The 20,931-nt window shown below is 39.8% G+C and overlaps 1 protein-coding gene across 1 annotated transcript in view; it reads left to right on the top strand.

Annotated features, from left to right (window-relative positions):
- The first annotated feature begins 4,389 nt into the window (after positions 1-4,389).
- Positions 4,390-20,931, top strand: part of notch3 (notch receptor 3) — a 31,858-nt gene continuing 15,316 nt past the window's right edge. Inside the window, exons 1-8 of the mRNA XM_028454872.1 lie at positions 4,390-4,669; positions 5,330-5,402; positions 17,931-18,073; positions 18,161-18,496; positions 19,128-19,250; positions 19,327-19,560; positions 19,654-19,809; positions 19,919-20,104. Coding sequence (XP_028310673.1) covers positions 4,609-4,669; positions 5,330-5,402; positions 17,931-18,073; positions 18,161-18,496; positions 19,128-19,250; positions 19,327-19,560; positions 19,654-19,809; positions 19,919-20,104 — 1,312 coding nt within the window. The 5' untranslated portion in view covers positions 4,390-4,608. The remainder of the gene's footprint in view (positions 4,670-5,329; positions 5,403-17,930; positions 18,074-18,160; positions 18,497-19,127; positions 19,251-19,326; positions 19,561-19,653; positions 19,810-19,918; positions 20,105-20,931) is intronic.

Raw genomic sequence — 20,931 nt, 5'->3', positions numbered from 1 at the left:
TACTGTACAATTCCCTCATCCTTCCATACCTTAGCTATTGTGTGGAAATATGGGGGAATACCTATAAAACTAATATACAACCCATCTTCTTATTACAAAAGAAAGCAATTAGAGTGATCAGCCATTCAGAATACCTTGCTCCAACAAATCCACTTTTTATTAGATTAAATATCTTAAAATTGCATGATCTTGTTGATGTCTACACAGCAGTTGTGATGTACAAGGCTCACAATCTCATGCTTCCTCACTGTTTACAAAAGATGTTTCAAACTAGAGAATCAAGATATAACCTCAGAGGAACTGATCTGCTACAAAAACCCATGGCGAAGAGTAATACTAAGAGGAGGTGTTTATCAGTCAAAGGAGTTGATCTGTGGAACGGTCTACCTACACAACTTAAGGGCTCCAAAACTATTCATGCGTTTAAGAAAATGTACAAGTTAAATATTATAGAGAAGTATAGAACACTTGAATGAAACATTAGAAAAGAAGTTGATCGAGGATGCTTAATATAATTTTGATTGTTGAAGTTTATGTTTTGTGCTTACATGTTACCATCGTTGGTATGAGAGAAACTGTATAATTATGTCACCTTTGGACATACATTAGTGTTTCAGTTGTATAAGGGGTTAGGCAAAATAAGTCTTGACTTCAGCCTTAACCCCTTTCGGTCAGGCATCAATTAGCGGTTGATATTCTTAATGTATACTTATTTATTTTTTTTTTTTTCCTGTCGTGTAATGTGTGGAATCTTTGAATGACCTAAGATCTGGATGTTCACAATGACCGAAATAAACTAACTAACTAACTAACTAACTAACATTCATATTAGTGTTTACTTAATGCTGAGTGAGATGAAGCACAGATGGGAGGGGGGTAAAGGCGGAGCCGTCGGTGAAGCAACATTCAAAATCATGCTAGCTTTCAAAAATCACCTACCCTGCCTTTAATCAAAATCAAATTAAATCAAGCTTTATTGTCATTTTGCTGAACATACACATTAGTGTAGACAAGATGAGATAACGTTAAAAACATACACATCTCCCATACACATACACGCATACTGACAAACACATCCCTGAGATGTTTTCATAGTTTTATAGTCCATTGTAGACATCACTCCAGTTGTGTTTTCGGCTTTGGGAACGGAAAGAACACGACTCCCCCACCCAAACTCTTGGGATACCTGGTATCTGACCTGTACAAGCTATGAGCACACCGCCTCACCATAGAGCCACTCTGAGCATGCCGTACGCAGGTTACATAGTAACGGTTGCTCGGATGTATGATTGGACAATGACTGTTTGTGGGCGAGGTTTTGTGAAAGGTCGATTGACCTGGTGGACTAAGCTTGAGTATGTTTTAAGCCTTTAATCAGAAAGTCTTTAGCAAAGTCCTAAAAGTTGAAAATGTGCTGGCCTCCCATAAATCAACTGAGTAGGGTAGCTTAGAGCTTTTTTTTTTTTTTAGTTTTGAGTATATTATTGCCATTTAATTAAATAAAGATTTTAGTTTCAAGAAGAAATCAATTTCATTAGTACATTCACAAAATGTGTTCTCTGCATTCAACCTATCAGAGTAAGCAGTCAGCATGTAGCACCAAGGCAGCATTTAGGGTTAAGGGCCTTGTTCAATGACCCACAGTGCAGTGGATTCAAACTTACTGTTTTCTGCTATTAAACTATAAAAGATGAAAATGAGCAAGTTGTTTAATAGTTCTGTTAGGTTCCTTGTGGCATTTTGTAGCAGAAGTAGTAGTTTATGAGTTTGAACAATGTTAACTAAGGATGTCTGATACCACCATTTTCCAGAACGAGTAAAAGTACTATGTTAATTTTAACTGCAATTTTTTGATTTAGTTTTAGTTTTGACTGAAATGCAACTTAGTTTTCATCAGTCATCAGGACTATTTCACTTCTAGTTCTAGTCAACTAAATGACATTAAGATTTTAGCTGACTAAATACGATACAGATACAGTCAACTATAATAGAAAGAGTTACTTCAAATTAGTTCTCATTGAATTTTTGTCCCATGTGAACCAAAGTTTTGTTTTTATTAGTTAACAAAAATCTAATTATTATTTACATTAACGTCACTTACTGTAAAAGAAAAAAAAAAATGTCAAAATGACAAAAATCTTAGCACTGCTCTCACTACCCTTAAAGTTTTTCCACACAACCAACATTGTTCATTCACAACCAAACTAAATTGATGAATGAAATCTAATCGGTTGATATCTTCTTGTGGTATTGGATCATGTTTTATGAGTTTATGAGTATGCATTTTAGGACGCGTTCGATACCCTAAACATTTCTAATGTTAACCAGTTTCGGCTGAACGAAAAAACAACTATTGCAGCCACAGCAGCTTGAGCTGGTCCTTGAAATCAATGAAGAAAAAATCTGCACATCTTTTGGAAGTTGTTACAGTCAAACAGTATCCTTCTTTACAATTTTTCCATATCTCTGATATATATTTTTACAGCTTTTTTTTTTTTACTAAAATACTCGTTTTAGGAGTCGCTGCTTTCGTTACTTCTTAGAACAGCATGAAAAGCACAGATGAAGTGCTGAGTACATCCTAACCCAGACCTTCCCCTAAACATCCACACCACAGAACTCACTCACATATGCTGTCCTTTATAGGAGAAAAAGCCAAAAGTGGCACATAGTGTGCAGCTGTTTAACCCAGAATTGTCTTTCTGGTACGACTTTATTCAGTTAAAAATATCAAGATTAATATCGTATATCGTAATTTTGAGAAAAAATGTTGAGATCAAGATATGAGGTTTGGGCCATTTCGCCCAGCCTACTTTGCATTACAAGTTTTCTCAAAATAAATCAGATTTAGGAAATGCACAAGTTATTTTATAAGAAAATTAGCATGTCTACATTTTCTGGAAGCCGAACATTTGGGTCATGACTATGTTTCCTACAGTTGAAAAAACACACTTGGGTGGACAGATGTAGCAAAGATATCGCAAAGATATTGCAAAATTTTGTTGCTTGATATATCATCCCACCTTTAACCCCCACATCAATTTATTAAAGCATCACCAGTAATATTTGCTCTATCAGGCTCAGAGAGAGAGAGAGATTTATTATAAATTAAATTAAATTAAATGTTGAAAATTTTTATTTATTAGAGATTTATTATATTTATTACTATATTTATGTATTTATAAATAGTCTGTCAATTCATGTATGTATATATAATGTACATATGTAAGTGTTTGTGTACATGTATGTATTAGAGCTGGGCAATATGGACCAAAACTCATATCTCAATATTTTTCCTTAAAATGGTGATATAAATCTTGATTAATTTACGGTAATTAAAATGAAGTCTTGCCAGAAAGCCAATTCAGGGTTTAAATTACTGATATAAAATGCCACACAGGCACATTTATTACATAACAAACAGCTGCACAATATGTTTCAGTAGTAGTAGTAGTAGTAGTAGTAGGACACAAACAGCAATCAATCTAACTGGGCTTTTCATGCTGTTCTGAGAAGTAGAGAAAGCAGCAACTTCTAAAACAAGTATTTTGATACAAAATATGCTATACAAAAAAAAAAAAAAAAATATATATATATATATATATATATATAATATATAATATATATATATATATATATATATATATATATATATATATATAGGCGATATTGTAATTTTCTATATCGTCAAATAAAATATATTGCCCAGCCCTAGTATGTATGTATATATGTATGTACTTGTATAACCAGATGCATATTTGTATATATATATATATATATAGAGAGAGAGAGAGAGAGAGAGAGAGAGAGAGTATGGTAGTGAGAGGTGTAGAGAAAGAGAGAGACAGAGAGAGACTATGGTAGTGAGAGGTGTAGAGAGAGAGAGAGGGAGAGGGAGAGAGAGAGAGAGAGAGAGAGTATGGTAGTGAGAGGTGTAGAGAGAGAGAGAGAGAGAGAGAGAGAGAGAGTATGGTAGTGAGAGGTGTAGAGAGAGAGAGAGAGAGGGAGAGAGAGAGAGACTATGGTAGTGAGAGGTATAGAGAGAGAGAGAGAGAGAGAGAGAGAGCGAGACTATGGTAGTGAGAGGTGTAGAGAGAGAGAGAGACAGAGAGAGACTATGGTAGTGAGAGGTGTAGAGAGAGAGAGAGGGAGAGGGAGAGAGAGAGAGACTATGGTAGTGAGAGGTATAGAGAGAGAGAGAGAGAGAGAGAGAGAGAGAGAGAGAGAGAGAGAGACTATGGTAGTGAGAGGTGTAGAGAGAGAGGGAGAGGGAGAGAGAGAGAGAGAGAGAGAGAGAGAGACTATGGTAGTGAGAGAGAGAGGGAGAGGGAGGGGTGGAGGAGGCGGAGAGAGAGCAGACCTGAGTCGGACCGAGCAGAGAAACTTGAATCAAAGTTTGTAGAGGATAGAGCAGCACACACAGCAGCTGTGGTCGAGCTGCGGAGGATAATACGGGACCGGGACCTGAAGCCTGGTTTTACGGCTATAACTTTAGGAGAAGAAACCCCATCCGTTCTGGAGCCTTTATTATTTCCATAAAAACCAATCAAAGGATGTATTTCTATTACTAAAAGCCAGACTCACAACGCTGGAAACGTTTCCACCGAAATGGAAGGAGATATCCAATGGATTATTTTGTCTTTTTTATTGTTGATGCACTTCGGCGAAGGTTAGTTTGTTTCCTTCACTTTAATCCAATCACTTGTTGCATTTGGTTGAAGCTTTACCCACGTGTAGAGTGGAAATACTGTTCATGCTTTGATATCGGATTCATATTTATCTACTATGTGGTTTTTATTGTAGTTTAGTCGTTATGGTGAACAATTAAGTTGCAGTCTTTTTAAGACCAAAAAATGAAAATTCCACATGTCTGAAACATCAGTGACAAGAAAATATCTTATATTTATCTCACTTACCTTTAGAAAAGTACATTAATTAAATTTTCTTAAGCTTTGAGTTTACAAAACTCCAACTGAGAATGAAGACTTCAAAAACAAGCACAGGGACTATATTTAGTTGCTTTAATGGGCTATTATTATTATTATTATTATTATTATTATTATTATTATTATTATTGTGGAATTGGTAACGTAAATCTGCACACACGGCTGTGCATATAAGAGACAGACCTGTTATCCAGACATCAGTAGTGAAAGTTGCTGTGTGGAGTATACATTTAACTGAAATATGTAACTTTTCACAACACTGTGTTGCAAATATTCTATAATATCCAGTTTCATCATCAAGCATCATCTTAATCCAGGCAATGGATATGAATTCAGTTCATTATTTTCCTTTTGTTTTACTCCTTTCTTTTATTTCTCCACAGGGATCCGTTGTGTGGATAAGTACAGACCTTGTGAGAATGGAGGGGCTTGCTTAGATTCCACCTCTCAATGCATGTAAGTTCCACATATACATTAAAGCTGTACGAATATCAGGCTGGTGTGCCATGTTTTTTTAAAAAAAAAAAGCCGTTTTCTTATTGTTTCTGTAGGCTACTACATAAAGTTTTTGTGTTCACTGGTTTACCACAATGTTGGGTGTCATTTGGTTTTTTGAAGTTGCTAACAAGGAGATGAATTCCCACTGAGGTACTGATTCTTTTGTTGTTGTTGTTGTTGCTCTGTGAGTTATACCTGCCATGGAAGACTTCACACATTTATTTGTTTTACATACACGTGTATGTGGACATGTATGACGTTTTCTGATGCCATCAATCACAGCTCTTCACTTGACTAAGTTTCTTTTCTGTTTCTTCAAAACCTGGAAATCGAGTTGGCGTCTTTCTGTTCTCTATCTTTAATGGTTAGAATGGATTAATTTCTATGTTGTTGAAATATCCACCATGCATTGTTTCAATGTGATGCCCCTGCATGTTTTCTTTATCTTCTCCATCTTTTGATGATGATCAGGCTTTTGTTTTTGTGAGAGCCCTCAACAATAGTTGAGTTAAATAGCCTACAGTGTCTTGCCTTGGGGGCAAGGAGGTCCACTGCCCCCCCACCCCCACCCCCCACCCCTTTTTTTTCCTCCTTTTTTTTAGTCTTTAGTTGAAAAAACACGCCACTCTTTTAAAAAGAACAGATACAGTCACAGTTTCCCTCCAAAATGGCAACTTTACCATTTAGTGTGTAAGGATCTAGTTATTAACTCTACTTCAGGTTGCTATGTAGCAATTATTCTGCAATTTTATTTAGCATACGCTTTTGTCCAAATGACGTACTACACTAGTAATGAATGCACTCTAAATGAGCAATCACACATGGAAACCAACTATGTGTCAATGCACTGATTTTTGCTTTCAGGTCTGCATAGTAGTCGTACCCTGGGTGGAAGCTGCTTTTTTACGTTAGCCAATGTGTAACTTGGCTGTGCAAGGAACAAGTAACCGTTGCCCACACCCGTTATCAATCATTAGCGGTCGCTATGATGATTATGTCTCAAAATGAGTAAATGTAAGATTTCATACGTTCTTATAATCTCACTGTATTTTCAACTTTACTGTGACGTCAACGTTTAGTTTTATGACGGTTAAGGAACCTAAAGCTCCCAATTACTTTTGTGTTGTACATGGACTTTTTTTTTCTTCTTTTAGTCGTTACGCTGGTACTTTGTAAATACTGTATATGTGTGCACATGTGTTCAGTTTGTAGCACGTGGGCACTTATAATGACTTTACTGATCCAGTGCCAAGAAAGAGAAAGCGTCAAAGTGCAAAGTCAATAGAGTTCTAATGGCAGGGGCCACCAAATGTCATACCACAGTGTAGAAGTAGTCCCTAAGCAGGGTAGAGCAGTGAAGCGGAGCGTGCCCACATGAGAGTGGTTAGACCAGTCCTATGAGTAGTGGAGTCCTCCCACCCCATCCCATGGGATCTGACAGAAACGGGAGATATAAATCGGCAGAAAGGATCCTTTCTTTCAACAGATACCCGCTGTAACCTGGCACCCTAGAATGGAGAGTTGGGAGAAGAAAGGGCATTGTAAAGTGAGGATGGGCTTGAGCGAAACTAACTGCAAATCTCATGTCGATTTTTTTTTTTTTTTTTAAATCATGTTAGAAAACTTCCCTGGATTTCCCATAGGACTGCTAAGTAGATTAATTATTTCACATATTAACAAATCAGTTGCAGGTTATTAGTTCTCACTTTTCCACCTATTTTTTTTTTTCTTTCACGAAGTAGTTCTCAAATGACAGTGTTTGAGTCCTTATAGCAGGTGCCATTGTCAGTGTCCCAAATACCAACATATCCTCTGTCCTCTTGGAAACAAAATCTATGACATTAAAGTGGAAGTTTAAAGTGTGCTGAAATGTGGTTGTCCTTACACGGATCAACATTTTTTAAATGTTGCCTTTGTATGAGACAACATAAAAGAAACTCAGATAACTGTCAATTTCTGACTCATACATATAACCTTGCAATGGTTAATCATTAAATGCAAACCCATCTGATGCAAGTTTTAGGTAAAAGCTTCTGATATGTACTTCAAAAACGATTACTGTTGTAAGCATTGCCATTGTTCATAGTTTTGAACTTGGCAGTGAAGTGTGTATGGTGTCCTAGAAAGAGCGACCCACTAGGTGAGCAGTCAGGAAGTCCAGTTGAAGAGCCTTTGGCCTCTACAGCTCCGCCCTGTGACTGGACTGTGCTGTGTCGAGAGAGCTATGGTGACAAGGCCCAAGGAGAGATAATTAGGCAGATTGAGAGGGTGTCATTTAGAGAGAATCCAGCTGGAGGGATTGGATTGGGGGTTGGGAAATGGTTAGAAAGTAGAGGAGGTGGGTGGGTGGGTGTTGGTTTGATGGGGGGGCTGCGTATGGGACAGCTGGTGGATGTTGTGATGGTAATCCAGTGAAGTCACATCTTCACAAAGGGGAAAGCATAGGGCCAGGTGCTGCCATTGAACAGTCAGTCGCCCCCATACTGGGAGAGACAAGCTTGTGGAGGAATGAAGTGGGTTGCCCACAGTCCCTTCAGCACATGTTGCCTCTCTCACAGTAAAACAGTTTCCGAGTCTTATCCATCTACTGAGCTCTACTGGCATCCATTTTCAACACAGTCGCGGATCATAGATTAAAGCCAGTTCTTTCTGCTCAGATGTCCAAAGTCGAATTAAATAAACAAGGGTCCTCTCCCTTACCCCCAAATTCTTGAAAGAAACAGTGGCTCTTTCCATGTAATAAATGTTTTAACCATTGTCTCAGTAGTAGTTAGCAAATAAACTGGGGGTTGTGTTATGACCCGTCGTAACTCCCAGCCTCTTAAAAAATGATGAAAGACAAGATCTTTGACTTAGAAGGAGCAGACAGTGTGGGGTGTTATTACTCCAGTTAAAAAGCATCTGCTTATTTTATTTAGCTTCTAAAATTGGATATGTACCGTACTTGTAGTGTTTCATATACTACACTGTTCAAATTTTCCAAATGGAATCTACAGCAAGAACATGTTTTCACTAAAGAATAAAGCGTTTTTTTTTTTTTTTAGAAAAGTAATGGGCTACGTTTACATGGGAGCTTTAATTCTTCTTTAATTCAGAATAAAAGTTAAATCCTCTTTAAACTGACCTTGTTTAAACTATTAATTCCTAATGCAAAATTAATTCTGAATTGAACTTAAATCCAAATTAGGTGGCTGGTTCATTCCGATTTTAATTCCGAATTAAATTATTCCTCTTTCTTGTAAACACTTAAGTTAATTTCCTGTCATTCTGCTCATGTGTGACATAGTCAAGGATGGCCGTCCGGACTCCATCCGAGACTATTTATTTAATAAGAGCCTTAAAAGACATGGATGTAATGAAGAGTGGATGGATTGAAGGATAAACATGCAGACAGTGGCCACGTTTACATCGGAGCTTTAATTCCTCTTTAAAGGTCACATGTCATGTCAACATAGTATTTGAGGTTTATTTTCCCAAACTCACCTGTTTTCCAGAGTTCTAGCCTCTGAAAAGTCTCCTTCTGAGCAACTCTACACAAACAGGCTGATTTGCGTCCTACTTATGCATATTCATGAGTGGGCGTGTCCATAGACGGGACACTGACTTCCTCCTCCCTGCACGGTGTAGGGCCAGAGAACGGCCCGCTCTCCTCCCACCCACTTTGTAGCCGAGCTCATGCTGCTTTAAAAACACAAGACAGAGCGTGGGGGCGGGGCGTTCGCCGCTACATACATAGACTGTAGAAAATACATACATAGCACTGCGCGAAGGACGCTGAAATGCTCACCTTCGTGGGCGTGTCTGTTTACATGTCAATTACGGTAGAGAGCTTCCTGGAGGTGCAGCTTCTCCAGCTCAGTGCTGCGTCAAATTCGTCATCAAAGTGGGAACACATCATCAAATTGGAGCGAGGTGTTTGGGCTCACCCTGCAGTAAGAAAGGAGCAAATCACCCTCTAACTAACGCTTCAGGGAATCAATGAAAAACACTTTGGACATGTGTATGAAGCCCAAATAGCACTTTTTATGGTGTTTAAAGCACAGAAAAGTTGATTTAGCGGAACATGGGCCCTTTATAGCAGAATAAAAGTTAATTTTTCTTTAAACTGACCTTGTAAACACTTAATTCCTAATGCTAATTTAATTCCATATTTAACTTAAATCCGAATTAGGTGGCTTGTTTTAATCCGATTTTAATTCCAAATTAGATAATTCCTCTATCTTGTAAACACTTAATTCTCCTTTAAGTTAATTTGATTATGCACTGGTGACGACATGGTGATGGTCGCCCGGACTATTTATTTAATAAGAGCCCTAAAAGACATGGATATAATAAAAAGAGTGCCTGGACGGAGGCAAAAACATGCGAACATTCACACATGGACTTGTTACACACACATGGACATCGGCAAATGGACGGGTAATACTAAGACCCAGAGATGGAGTAAATGCGTCCCCGTACTGCATTCACAGGTTGTGATATCACCAAGTTGTACCAGTTGTTATAACTACTATCTTTACCAGTGAGCAACTATTTATTCCTGGTTATTGTTTTCCGGAATTCTACTGGTATTTATGTACCAGTGATTAGTTCCTATCTCCCTTCCGCTCTGCGGACCAGTGTGTGTTATTGTCGAGCTGTTGCTTCAAAACTACAATCAAAATAAGGGTGAAAACAGTTATCACGTGTGGTCTTCAGTGTTACAGCCGACAATTAAAAGTTTGTTGTGTGTTTTTCCCGATAGACGTGATACATCACGTTCGCCCACGTTCGTCCAATCAGAGCCTTCCCAATCCCCAGAGCTAAAGCGAAATTGAATAAAGCCAAAAAAAGTTGTTTTCCATGTAAAACTCAATTCGGAATTACTATTACTATGTAAACACGAAGCAGAACACTTTAATTCCAAATGATTTAATTCGGAATAACTAATTCCGAATTAAAAAATATCATGTAACCGTGGTCATTTATGAGGAGAAAATCAACACGTCAAATCACATAGTTGCAGACAGACCAATGCAATGAGGCAGATTATATTGTTGGCTTAGTTGAGGGCACCTCTGGGCTAGTGTTTTCTTTGGCATCTTTATGGTGGATTAGAAAGGAATGCTTACTAAGATTCTTCCTCTCCCTCTGGTGCTTTCAGGTTATTGTCTCTCCCCCTATCCATTCACCCTGTTAGCCCCTTCAGGAATGCCTCAAACAATACTGCTAGTCAAGGCCTAGCAAAGACTGAATGTTTGCAACGACTTGTTTGTTTTACAATCAGTTACTTTGCACTTTTTGTAGGCAGCATTTCACACAAATCAATTATGCTGCTCTGAAGGACAGATGGAGCCATTGGACATATAGTTGTTCATAAAAACACACTGCAGACCCATTGGGTTCAGTAGACAGTCCTTATTCCCACGGTCGGTTTAGCGCGATATAACAAATACTTCCAGGGAACCCTTACATGGAAGAAAATTAGAGGTTGTTGTCCTTATTTTTTCTTGGGGTTTTAGTGGGAGCTGTGGTTCTCAGGCCCTGTCAAAGGAAGTGGTGCCTTCTGACCTCCGTGCTGCACACATCCTGCCCTATCAGAGAAGCCTACAGAACTTATTTAATGTACCCAAGCCTCAGTCTTTCCAAATCATCTCATATTTTGTCTAATTTAATTCACTGTTCAAATAGTGTGTGCTTATCAGGCTTTGTTTCTCTTTATGCTCAAACCTTAATAAGAAGTATGTATTAGTATTTTCCCTTTTATGTGCAATACTTTCTGCTTAAATATGTCTATTTTTCTGTTTGGAGCCTATGTCTCTGAGTAGCTTGCTTAATAAGACAGGTGTAGCTCTTAACTCTCACATTTAAACTGTTTTCAAAGCTGCAGTGTAATCTAGTACACAATGACTTGACTGAAACAGTCAATAAATGCTTAAAAAAGAAGAAAAAAAAGCCCTCAAAAAGGGACTGTTATTAAATTACTCCAATAAAAATCCCCTCAATTTTATTCAGTAAGAAGCTTATAATTCATTTAGTCTAAATCCAGTTTTTTTTAACAGATAATGTGAAAAATAACACACTTTTCTACCAGTTTCTAAACTGTCAGACTTATAGAAAATAACTTCCCTAATAACTTATACCATTACACAGGATTTTATACTTTTAAGACTACAAGAGTCGTATTGTGCAGGCTTCTGTACATTTACGGCACCAACCTGCAAATACTATTTTCTATAGATGTTATTACACTGCATTCCTGCCTATAATCTTTCTCATTAAAGCAACGTCAGATGTTTTGAGGCAGGGTCTTTTTTATTTTCACAATCGCTGGCTCAGTTTGGATAGTTGGGTGGGGTCCTGTGGTTGGGTAAAGTATCCAAAGGATCTCAACCCTCCATACAATCTGGATATGACGAGTAAAAGAGGCAGTATTTGGAAAATTTGAGTTACACAGGAAGCTAATTTCCTTTCATAGTGTGGAAACTAAAAGTAAAGAGTTATCCTGTGAACTTATGTGAAGACTATTCTCATGTACCATGCAACACTGAAAATGTAGTTTTTTGGAGCAGTAGATCTGCGTAGCCTCTTTTTCTGAGCAAAAGTCTGGCATTTCCATGAGATTCTTGATTTATATCCTTTTACATGCAGATCTGGCTGTTGAAAGGCCTTCAAAATTGAGTAAGATTTGCGCGAACAGCTGTCTTCTCTATTTAGTAAGATTTACCGCTGTTTTATTTTTTTTTCATTCATTTTTACAGTAGTAACTCAAACCTTCTGATAGTAAATTGTCTCTGTTCACATCAAAAGGGTGTTGTTTGAGAATAGTTTCAGTGTCATTTCTGCGCAAAGAAAAGGTAAACTAATTATTGTACTTTAAAATCAGAAACCTAACCAAGATTTAGTAGAGGTAACTGCAATAGCAGGATGCTAATGCATACCTGCTTGTGTTGGCGGATCCGTCGTCTGAAGTGCTTCAACTAACTGTCCTTATGAAACCCTGTCTCTCAAAGCCCCCTTTTTTCCTCTCCAGCCCTGTTTCACCATGGGTTACTGTTGCCCAGCTACAGCCCAGGCCTGAAAGACAAACTGTTTGGGTCAGTGCCACCCCCCCCCACCACCCCCACCCCAACACATTCATACAAAGGAGTTCGGACTACTTTAGCTCTTTTATTTGGGCCACAAAACATTTCCCAACCCCCCAACCCGGCTCTTTACTTAAAAAGAGAGAGCAAAGCTTGAGCTAGCAGTGCAGAGGAGGCTGCTGGAAACCAAGTGTGTGTGCACGAGCTAGCATTAGCAGTGCTGTGTCACAATGGTCTCTCATAAAGAAGACGAGCTGGGTCCTGTTAGTTTTTGGAGGAAAGCCGGAAGGAAAGAAAAGGGTGAACCAAATTAAAAAGAAAAAGTTCAATGTAGTTTTATTAGAATGATAAGCACCTCATTGCAAAGTTTAAATTAAAAGTATAGAACGGGTCGGCCTGCTTCTATTCGTCTAAGGAGTTGCCTTTGGTGATAGGAAGATTCCGTTATACTTATATACTTGTTTTGTGGTGCATGACTGTGTGTATGAAGCGTGTCTGAGATTACAGACTCTTTGTTCACAGGTGAGCTGCCCTTTAACCTCTGGCAGAGTGACTGGCATTGTGCACAAGAGGATGAGATCAAGTTACCTTGGTTCACTGACCCAGAAAGCAGGAAAACTGGCATTCTGTTACACACGTATAGGTGATAGATCTAGTATAAATTATAATCTTGGTTTTCACATGATATGACAGAGAAAACCAAGTAGTCTAGTGAAAAGCTATATTTATTATTACCAGAATGTTGCAATGCACACATACTGTTGTTGATCCTTAAAATCTTCCTCAGTAAATGTTTGATTAAGATGTTGTTTCTTTTCTCCCATTTTTTTTTTAATGCAACAACTATACTAGATTTCCCCAGGCACTTGTAAGTTTCTCTTCTATGTATGTGTTTGTACAGTGATTGTTGCATGTGTCTGCTATGTTGCCGTGGTGCCTTTGTGTAATGTTCATGTAAGTGTGATATTTTGAAAAGAAGTTGGTAATGCATGAAATGTGATGTGAATTATGCTGGTTTTGTGTGTGTGTGTGTGTGTGTGTGTGTGTGTGTGTGTGTGTGTGTGTGTGTGTGTGTGTGTGTGTGTGTGTGTGTGTGTGTGTGTGTGTGTGTGTTTTGGGGGGGGGGGGGCTGAACAGTTGTTTTGGCTTAAAGTCTGGTTCAGGCAGCAAAACCCGGACGTCCAGAGGTGCAAAGACAGAAATGGACAGATGTGCGATGTTAAAACTGCAGCTGCCAATAGCCTTCATATGCATTGACATGAAAGGGATTAGTCCCTTTGGCCGTCGCTCCACTGCACCCTGAGACCTCATTCTCTTTGGTTGTAGTCTCTTCCTCAAAGGTCAGAAGTCGACACACACCAAGTATGTCTCAAAGGCCCATTGCACAACAACAGCAGACTGCACCTGCCTTTTACTTCCGCAACTAATAAAATTGAACCCATGCTAAGGTACAGATACTGCCCTGCTGTGGAATACAAAGAGCTGTAAAATAAACTTGATAAGGAAACTGTAAGCTAATCCAGGACAAAGTCAAAATTCAAGCAGTCTGAGCACTGAAAGCAATCATTTTGGAGTGATATGCCAGTTGCATGATAACTGTGCACCAGGTCTGGACAAAAGATGTCTGTGTTTTTGCCCTAAAGTTTATCTGCACCGATTCTTTTATTTCATTCAAATTTTTTTTAAATGCCCACTAAAAATGTAATATTCTAGCTGACCCAATTAGCGATACAAATGCAGTGTGCATACACACTAATTCAAAAGCCAAAAACATGATCCCTTTTGTTAAACAAACCGCTGTTCTATTTTGCGTCTATTTATAAATAAATGCCGAAACACACTACCAGGAGTGAACTATCCTGTTCTTTCTCTGTCCTCGTTTTTGTCTTCACCTCGTGTCAAGTGTTTTGCTTTTGAGTTTACTTCAACATAAAAGGCCCGTACTACGAAGCTGGTTATCAACACTTAACTTAAGCCAGGTATTTCCAACCTGGATCTGTGCACACTCACATCAAAGGGATGGAGTTTGCAGCGTCTTACCAATCACAAACGTGAACTACGTGTTCTTGTTCATGTAGTCCGCCTCAATTTTCCATACACTTCCACAGATTGGTATGTGAGTGCAATGTCTGGCTCCAGTGACTCTTGGGAAGCTGATGAAAAGTACATGCTGCGTTCAGGATACTGCTCAGCCATACTTTAACAGCTGACTAATGTTGGTCAAATGAAAATCTATACCTTTCCTATAGGATGTCATTGGGTAAATGGAAAGGATTGAATCCATTCCTATATATTCAGATCAGATCTGCGCACCAAGCTGGATCTTCTAAGAATGGGCAGGTCATTTTCCAAGAGACCTGATTGGTTGGGGGGCAGTGCTCTTATACTCGCTCAGATTTTATCCAGAACAAAATCTACTCCCATCCAGGTTAGCCCTTCACTGTAAATCACCATTGGGATTTACCCAAGACGTTACCTAAGACGTTAACCATCGTCGTAGTACAGCACACACAGATTAGCGTAAATTAGCGCAATAAGAGGAAATCCAGCTTCGTAGTACAGGACCTAAATGACTACATTGGCTCCCGTAGAAATGTTCAGATGTCCGCTCAACTTTGTTCCACAGTCTTTTAAAAGACTTTGCCCCCCATTTTGGTTTCATTTCTGACACCAAAGACTTCAGATATAGTTAATTTGCCTCGAATGGCGCATTTCCATTGACAGTACCCACTCTGCACCTCACCAGTTTTGTCCTTTTTTATTGATCTAAAGCAGTGGTTCTCAATTCAGGGGTCCTGACCCCTGGGGGTGTCGCGAGCCGCCGAGTGTGGGTCACAAGATGACTTCAGAATGCTCCTCAGGAGGCGATAATGACAGATTTATGGTACATTTGCACGTCACTTAACTGCACCACAGACACGCAGGTGTGTGAGGCAGTAGTTAGCTCACATTAACACACTATATTGAGCTTGGGACAATATTAATTTAAATATTTAAAAATGAAGCGTTGGTTAAAAGTAATACCGACCAAATACCACTGTGAACACACACCCGTGACTCTGCGGTCCCCCCTCCTCACTGAAGTGACTCCATGTTTCACCCTCTCGCCCTGCTCGGTGCCCCTTGGGCACTTGGCCTCCCCGACAAACAATGGGCTCGCCGCGGGCACTTGTGGCAGTGCGCGGACATCGTCCCTGGCCCGGTTTGCCGTCCTTTGCTCATCCCATGTTCTGAGCCTGGCTGTCTTCTCCTAAGGCCTGAAACAGTCTGCGTTTCTTCATCAAAATATTAATTATATCACTATAATAAAACCAACTTCCTTTTCCAATCATCCAAAATGTTATTGCACGCTTACCTTTCTTGCTGAACTTCAGCAGTCACCTTTGTTTACGTCTTTGTTTACGCTTGTGTTCAGAAAATGTCACTGCAGTGCTTTACAGCAGAAGGAGCAGAGGACAGGGGGATCGGCAACAGGCTGTGCCCAGCGTAGCCGAGCAGTGTTGTGTTGGTACTGTCAAAAAAGGAATATAAAACCGGCCAAGCCATAACAAAATAGCTACAATAACTAAGGGTAGGCTTGGGGTTGATTGGTTGGTTTCCTGCCTAGTTTGCTTGTCTGCATTGTTTCTATGGGAACTTGAATTATGCTTTTGGATTGAGTGCTATGTTTTTAGTACAGGTGACCTGGGATTATAGGAACATTCCTGGTTAACCAGACTACTGTCTTCTTTTTATCATCCCCCTCTCCACTGGTTGTACCTTCTAAAGACCCTCTCCCCCCGGCAGTACAGGTCCACCTCACTTTGCGGCTGAATGACATTATCATCACAATCAGACAGGGGACCTCTGACATCTGACCTCTCAGCGCGTGAGAGGAGGGAATTGTTGGGGGAAGCCAAGTTGGCATTCAAGGAGGCTTTGGGAGATGAAGAATTCACTTTTGCAACAGTGCAGACTCTTGATTTCAACATGGGCACTCAAGTTTGGCTTCACTTAAGCATCCCAACGAACACAAAATGTCTGAGGGATGACAGCCAACTGTTTGCATGAGAAAGTCTAAATTTCCCTCTGGCTTTTATACTTTTTGAACATCTCTCGTCATCCTAGCAAATCTTTGCTTTGGAAATGATTATTTGTGTTTGTGCAACTTGGATACTTGTGGATACCCCTGTATTGCATTTTGTAGAGCCCCGTTGTGCCTGCATTATCTTTGTGAAACATTGTTTTTAAAGAAAACTTTGGAAACTTTCTCAATCAGAGCAGAACAATTAGAAAACAGCAAACTCAGTAATACATTTTTTAGATCATTTCATTTTTTTCTGAGCAGTTTGTTTTTAGTTTTTTCGTGTACACTTTTTTTAATTAAAATTAATTATTTTAACGTTACTGTGAGAGAAAAAAAAAAAAAACATCTATTGTTTATTCTGCCCTGTAGTGCCACTCTAATAAAAGAGAAGACAGAGCCCAATGGTAGACCCAAACCAAGCTGTCACTACTCTGCCATCAGCATCGAGCAGTCTGTTAGACAAGGGGGAGCTTGTCTCCAGCCAAGGGCTTCACTATGCCTTTCAGGTTACCAACTCTCCATTCCTTGTCTGAGCTCCAGGACCTCTGCATTGAACTTTCAGGAAAATGTTTTTTCGACTTTTCTACACTTTTTTGGCAGAGCCTGTTATGGTCATATTTATACAACTGTTTGTCTTTGATGACATCATTGAATGCACTGTATTGCCTGATTGGAAGACGCAATGCCCAACGTGATGAAGGCTGTACCAACTGAACAGAACAATGCACAACTTCATTTCAAAATTTTAGAAATATTAACATAATATGTATATGTACATATTGTAATATACAAATTAACACATCTATCTTAGTTCCTTAAAAAAACAGTGTCTACAATTTAATAGTCCACCGGCTTCTTCCATTTGTTTTATGTGTGCTGAGTATAAAGCTTGTTTTTTAAGTCTGAAGTTGCATGCAATTGTTAAGCTTCCAGACTGTCTAAGGGTGTGGTCTTTTTCATATATGGGAACTGAGGTGCAGAAAGACTTAGTGCTGTTGGAATGTTTGCTGGCATGGAGAAAATAAGGCTTTCCAGATGAAAATTAGAAAACCCATGGCCGTTGTCCATCTTGATATTATATCTGTGTGTGGGGGGTGATGTTTGATTTTTCTTGAACAATGGATTGCATGCTTTGTTGTTATGTTAGAAACTACTTGTACTATCTGTACAAAGAGACATCTTACCCTGACAGAGAAAGGCAATGGTCCCAGTTTCCCAAAGCAAGAGCATTATTGGTAGTCGCGATTATTATTTTTTTAAGATTTAGCAGCTGTCTGAAATACCTCTGTTTTTCTATGTGTGACCTGTTGTCACCTTGTAGACTTCATCCTAAAATGTGTGTATTTGCTTGCCCAGATGTCGTCCCGGATTTATTGGTCCCCTCTGTCAGCACCTTGATCCCTGCCATCTATCCCCATGTCTGAACGGAGCTGCTTGTAAGAGCCAGGTGATCAATGGTATTCCACAGTATACCTGTGTTTGCCAGCGGGGGTTCAGAGGTATGCCTCTAAATTGTGTTTTCAATTGAATTGAATAAAGTCTGAAAGAAATCTTAATCAAATCAAATTCACTTTTTTCATCTCCAGGCCAGGACTGCTCCCTTGTTGATGCTTGTGCTACAACTCCTTGTGCCAATGGTGCCCGCTGTGTAAACTGGAATAATCACTACAACTGTTCCTGCCCACCTGGCTTTCAAGGAAAAAATTGCCATAATGATATTGATGAGTGTCGCAAGTCTGGCGTGTGCCTGAACAAGGGCCTATGCATTAACACTCATGGGTCATTCCGCTGCCAGTGCCAGCCTGGATACAGTGGGCGCACCTGTGAGGTGTCCACTCTGCCCTGTGCGCCATCGCAGTGCCTAAATGGAGGAACCTGTCGACAGACCAGTGATCGCTCTTATGAGTGTGCTTGCCTCCCAGGTAGAATGACTCTCTATGGGCGTAATAAAATACAAACACAAACACATGCTCAGCATGGAAGTCCAGATGGTTTCCCACACTCCCAACACAGGCCTAACATAGTAAATAAGGCAGACACAGTGAGTCCGACAGTATAGCTGGTAGTTGTGTTTAGGTCATCCTTCTCCACACTATTAATAGTCTCTAATGCGAGATCAGAAAGTGGGAGATTTGAAGAGACAGCCTGCCTTCTCTCCCCACTATTAACAACAGAAAGAATTTGCTTTATGGTTTCTCACTGGGGAACTGACAGGAAATGGCTCTTGCCAAAGAGGAAGTCATTGAAACTGTGAGAGATTATAAAACAAGCAAACACTAATGGGAGTGCAGACCTTTGGAGCAACTTGGAGTCACGGCTGTTGCTGGCATTGTGTGGGAACCATCATATGAAGATGTAAACAGTCAAACAACCTCTGAACCTTTTTAAAGCTACTATTCCAGTGGATTGCCTCCGGTGTGGGAAAAATGACTAATAGCGTCACAAGTACAAATATTTAGGGTCAGCAATGTGTTTTTTAGACAGCCTCATAAATGTAATAAATTCTTGTTGTACTGGCATCATAAGTCTGTTTTCTGACACTTTTGGTTTCAGGGTTTGAGGGACACAACTGTGAAAACAATGTGGATGACTGTCCTGGCCACAAATGTATGAATGGAGGAATATGTGTTGACGGAGTAAATACCTACAATTGCCAATGTTTGCCAGAGTGGACAGGTACAGTGCTTAGAATCAAATTATATTTATCTATCTTTTTTGTGTATTAACCATAATTTTACCCTACCATTGCCAGGGCAATACTGTGCTGAAGATGTCAACGAGTGTCTCATGCAACCCAATGCCTGTCATAATGGGGGCACATGCTTCAACACCATTGGTGGCCATACCTGTGTCTGTGTTAATGGTTGGACCGGAGATGACTGCAGTGAAAATATTGATGACTGTGCGATAGCTGTTTGTCTCCATGGCGCAACCTGTCATGACCGAGTAGCATCCTTTTTTTGCGAGTGCGCCATTGGGAAAACAGGTATGTGGATTGGTCTAATTTCAATTGCCCTTCAGATCAAAACATGTACAAGCTATTTTGTTAATCATCAACTTTTTGTGGGTTTTGTCACAGGTTTGCTGTGCCACCTTGATGATGCATGTGTTAGTAACCCCTGCAATGAGGGAGCGGTATGTGACACCAACCCACTTAATGGCCGTGCCATTTGCACCTGTCCTGCTGGCTTTGTAGGAGGTGCCTGCAACCAGGACATGGATGAATGTTCAATAGGTAGGTTTTACTCTTTTTGAAAAGTTGGTAAATGCTACGACCCAATATGCACTGTCCTGTTGAGTCTCTGAGGGTTTTCATGTAGTGATCACCAGCTTTGTATCAACAGGTGCCAATCCATGTGAGCATTTCGGAAAATGTGTCAACACAGAGGGCTCGTTTCAGTGTCAGTGTGGTAGGGGATACGCTGGCCCACGATGCGAGATTGACATCAATGAATGTCTATCCATGCCCTGCCAGAATGATGCCACTTGTTTGGACCGCATTGGAGAATTCACTTGCATTTGCATGCCAGGTATTTATTTTGACATAAAACTTTATCCAAGTGTTTGTTCAAAAAAGTACAAGGACAATAATTTTTTTGCTCTAATTTCAGTTTGACTTTGTACTCTACCCGAGTATCATTGAATAAAACCATACATAACTGTACTTCATGAAGGTTGTTTGGTTGGGGATGAAACAAACTAAGTATTAAACATTGACCTTTTAAAAGAAAACTTCAACTTGAAACTATCAATGGTGCATCCAGTACAGACTGTTGTGTAATAAATTCCCACTGACATTGGGTTTATTAAGGTACACTCACTGCACTGTACAGCCAGACAGGACATTACTTCTGAGTAAGTGATAGTTTGGACACTCAGTCACAAATAGACAGTGAAACTCTCACGCACAGTTCTACATGCGTCCTGGGGTTTTTGGAGCTATACAAATTAGAACTGAGAGTTGGGTCTATAGGACTGGATGTGAGAGAGGGCGACCAGTTAGGGGGAGGAGTGTGCTGTGAATAATAATGAGTGCAAGAGTTGTGGGAATGAAGCGGAACAATAGGGCCCCTCTGTGTTCCACTTTGCACCCCTCGCACACACATAGAGGGAAATAGGTTTTTCCCAGAGCCTCTCCCCCTCCCTCTTCATTTCCAGAGACAGGCCCTTCCTCTTCACCCTCCTCATCATCAGTCAGCCCGGCAAAGCTCATGTGGAGCTGCTGATTATTTCTGATTCCACGCTAGCCTCTCCCCAGGGGCAACCTTCTGATTCACATTCTGTTTCACCTCAATGATGAAGCTCTCCGTAGTTTGATAATGCCGAGTGTATAACATGTGTCTGGTGAATAGGACAC

This window comes from Gouania willdenowi, chromosome 8 (assembly GCF_900634775.1).
Source record: "Gouania willdenowi chromosome 8, fGouWil2.1, whole genome shotgun sequence".
Lineage (NCBI taxonomy): Eukaryota > Metazoa > Chordata > Actinopteri > Blenniiformes > Gobiesocidae > Gouania > Gouania willdenowi.
This window is presented reverse-complemented; position numbering and strand designations above follow the sequence as displayed.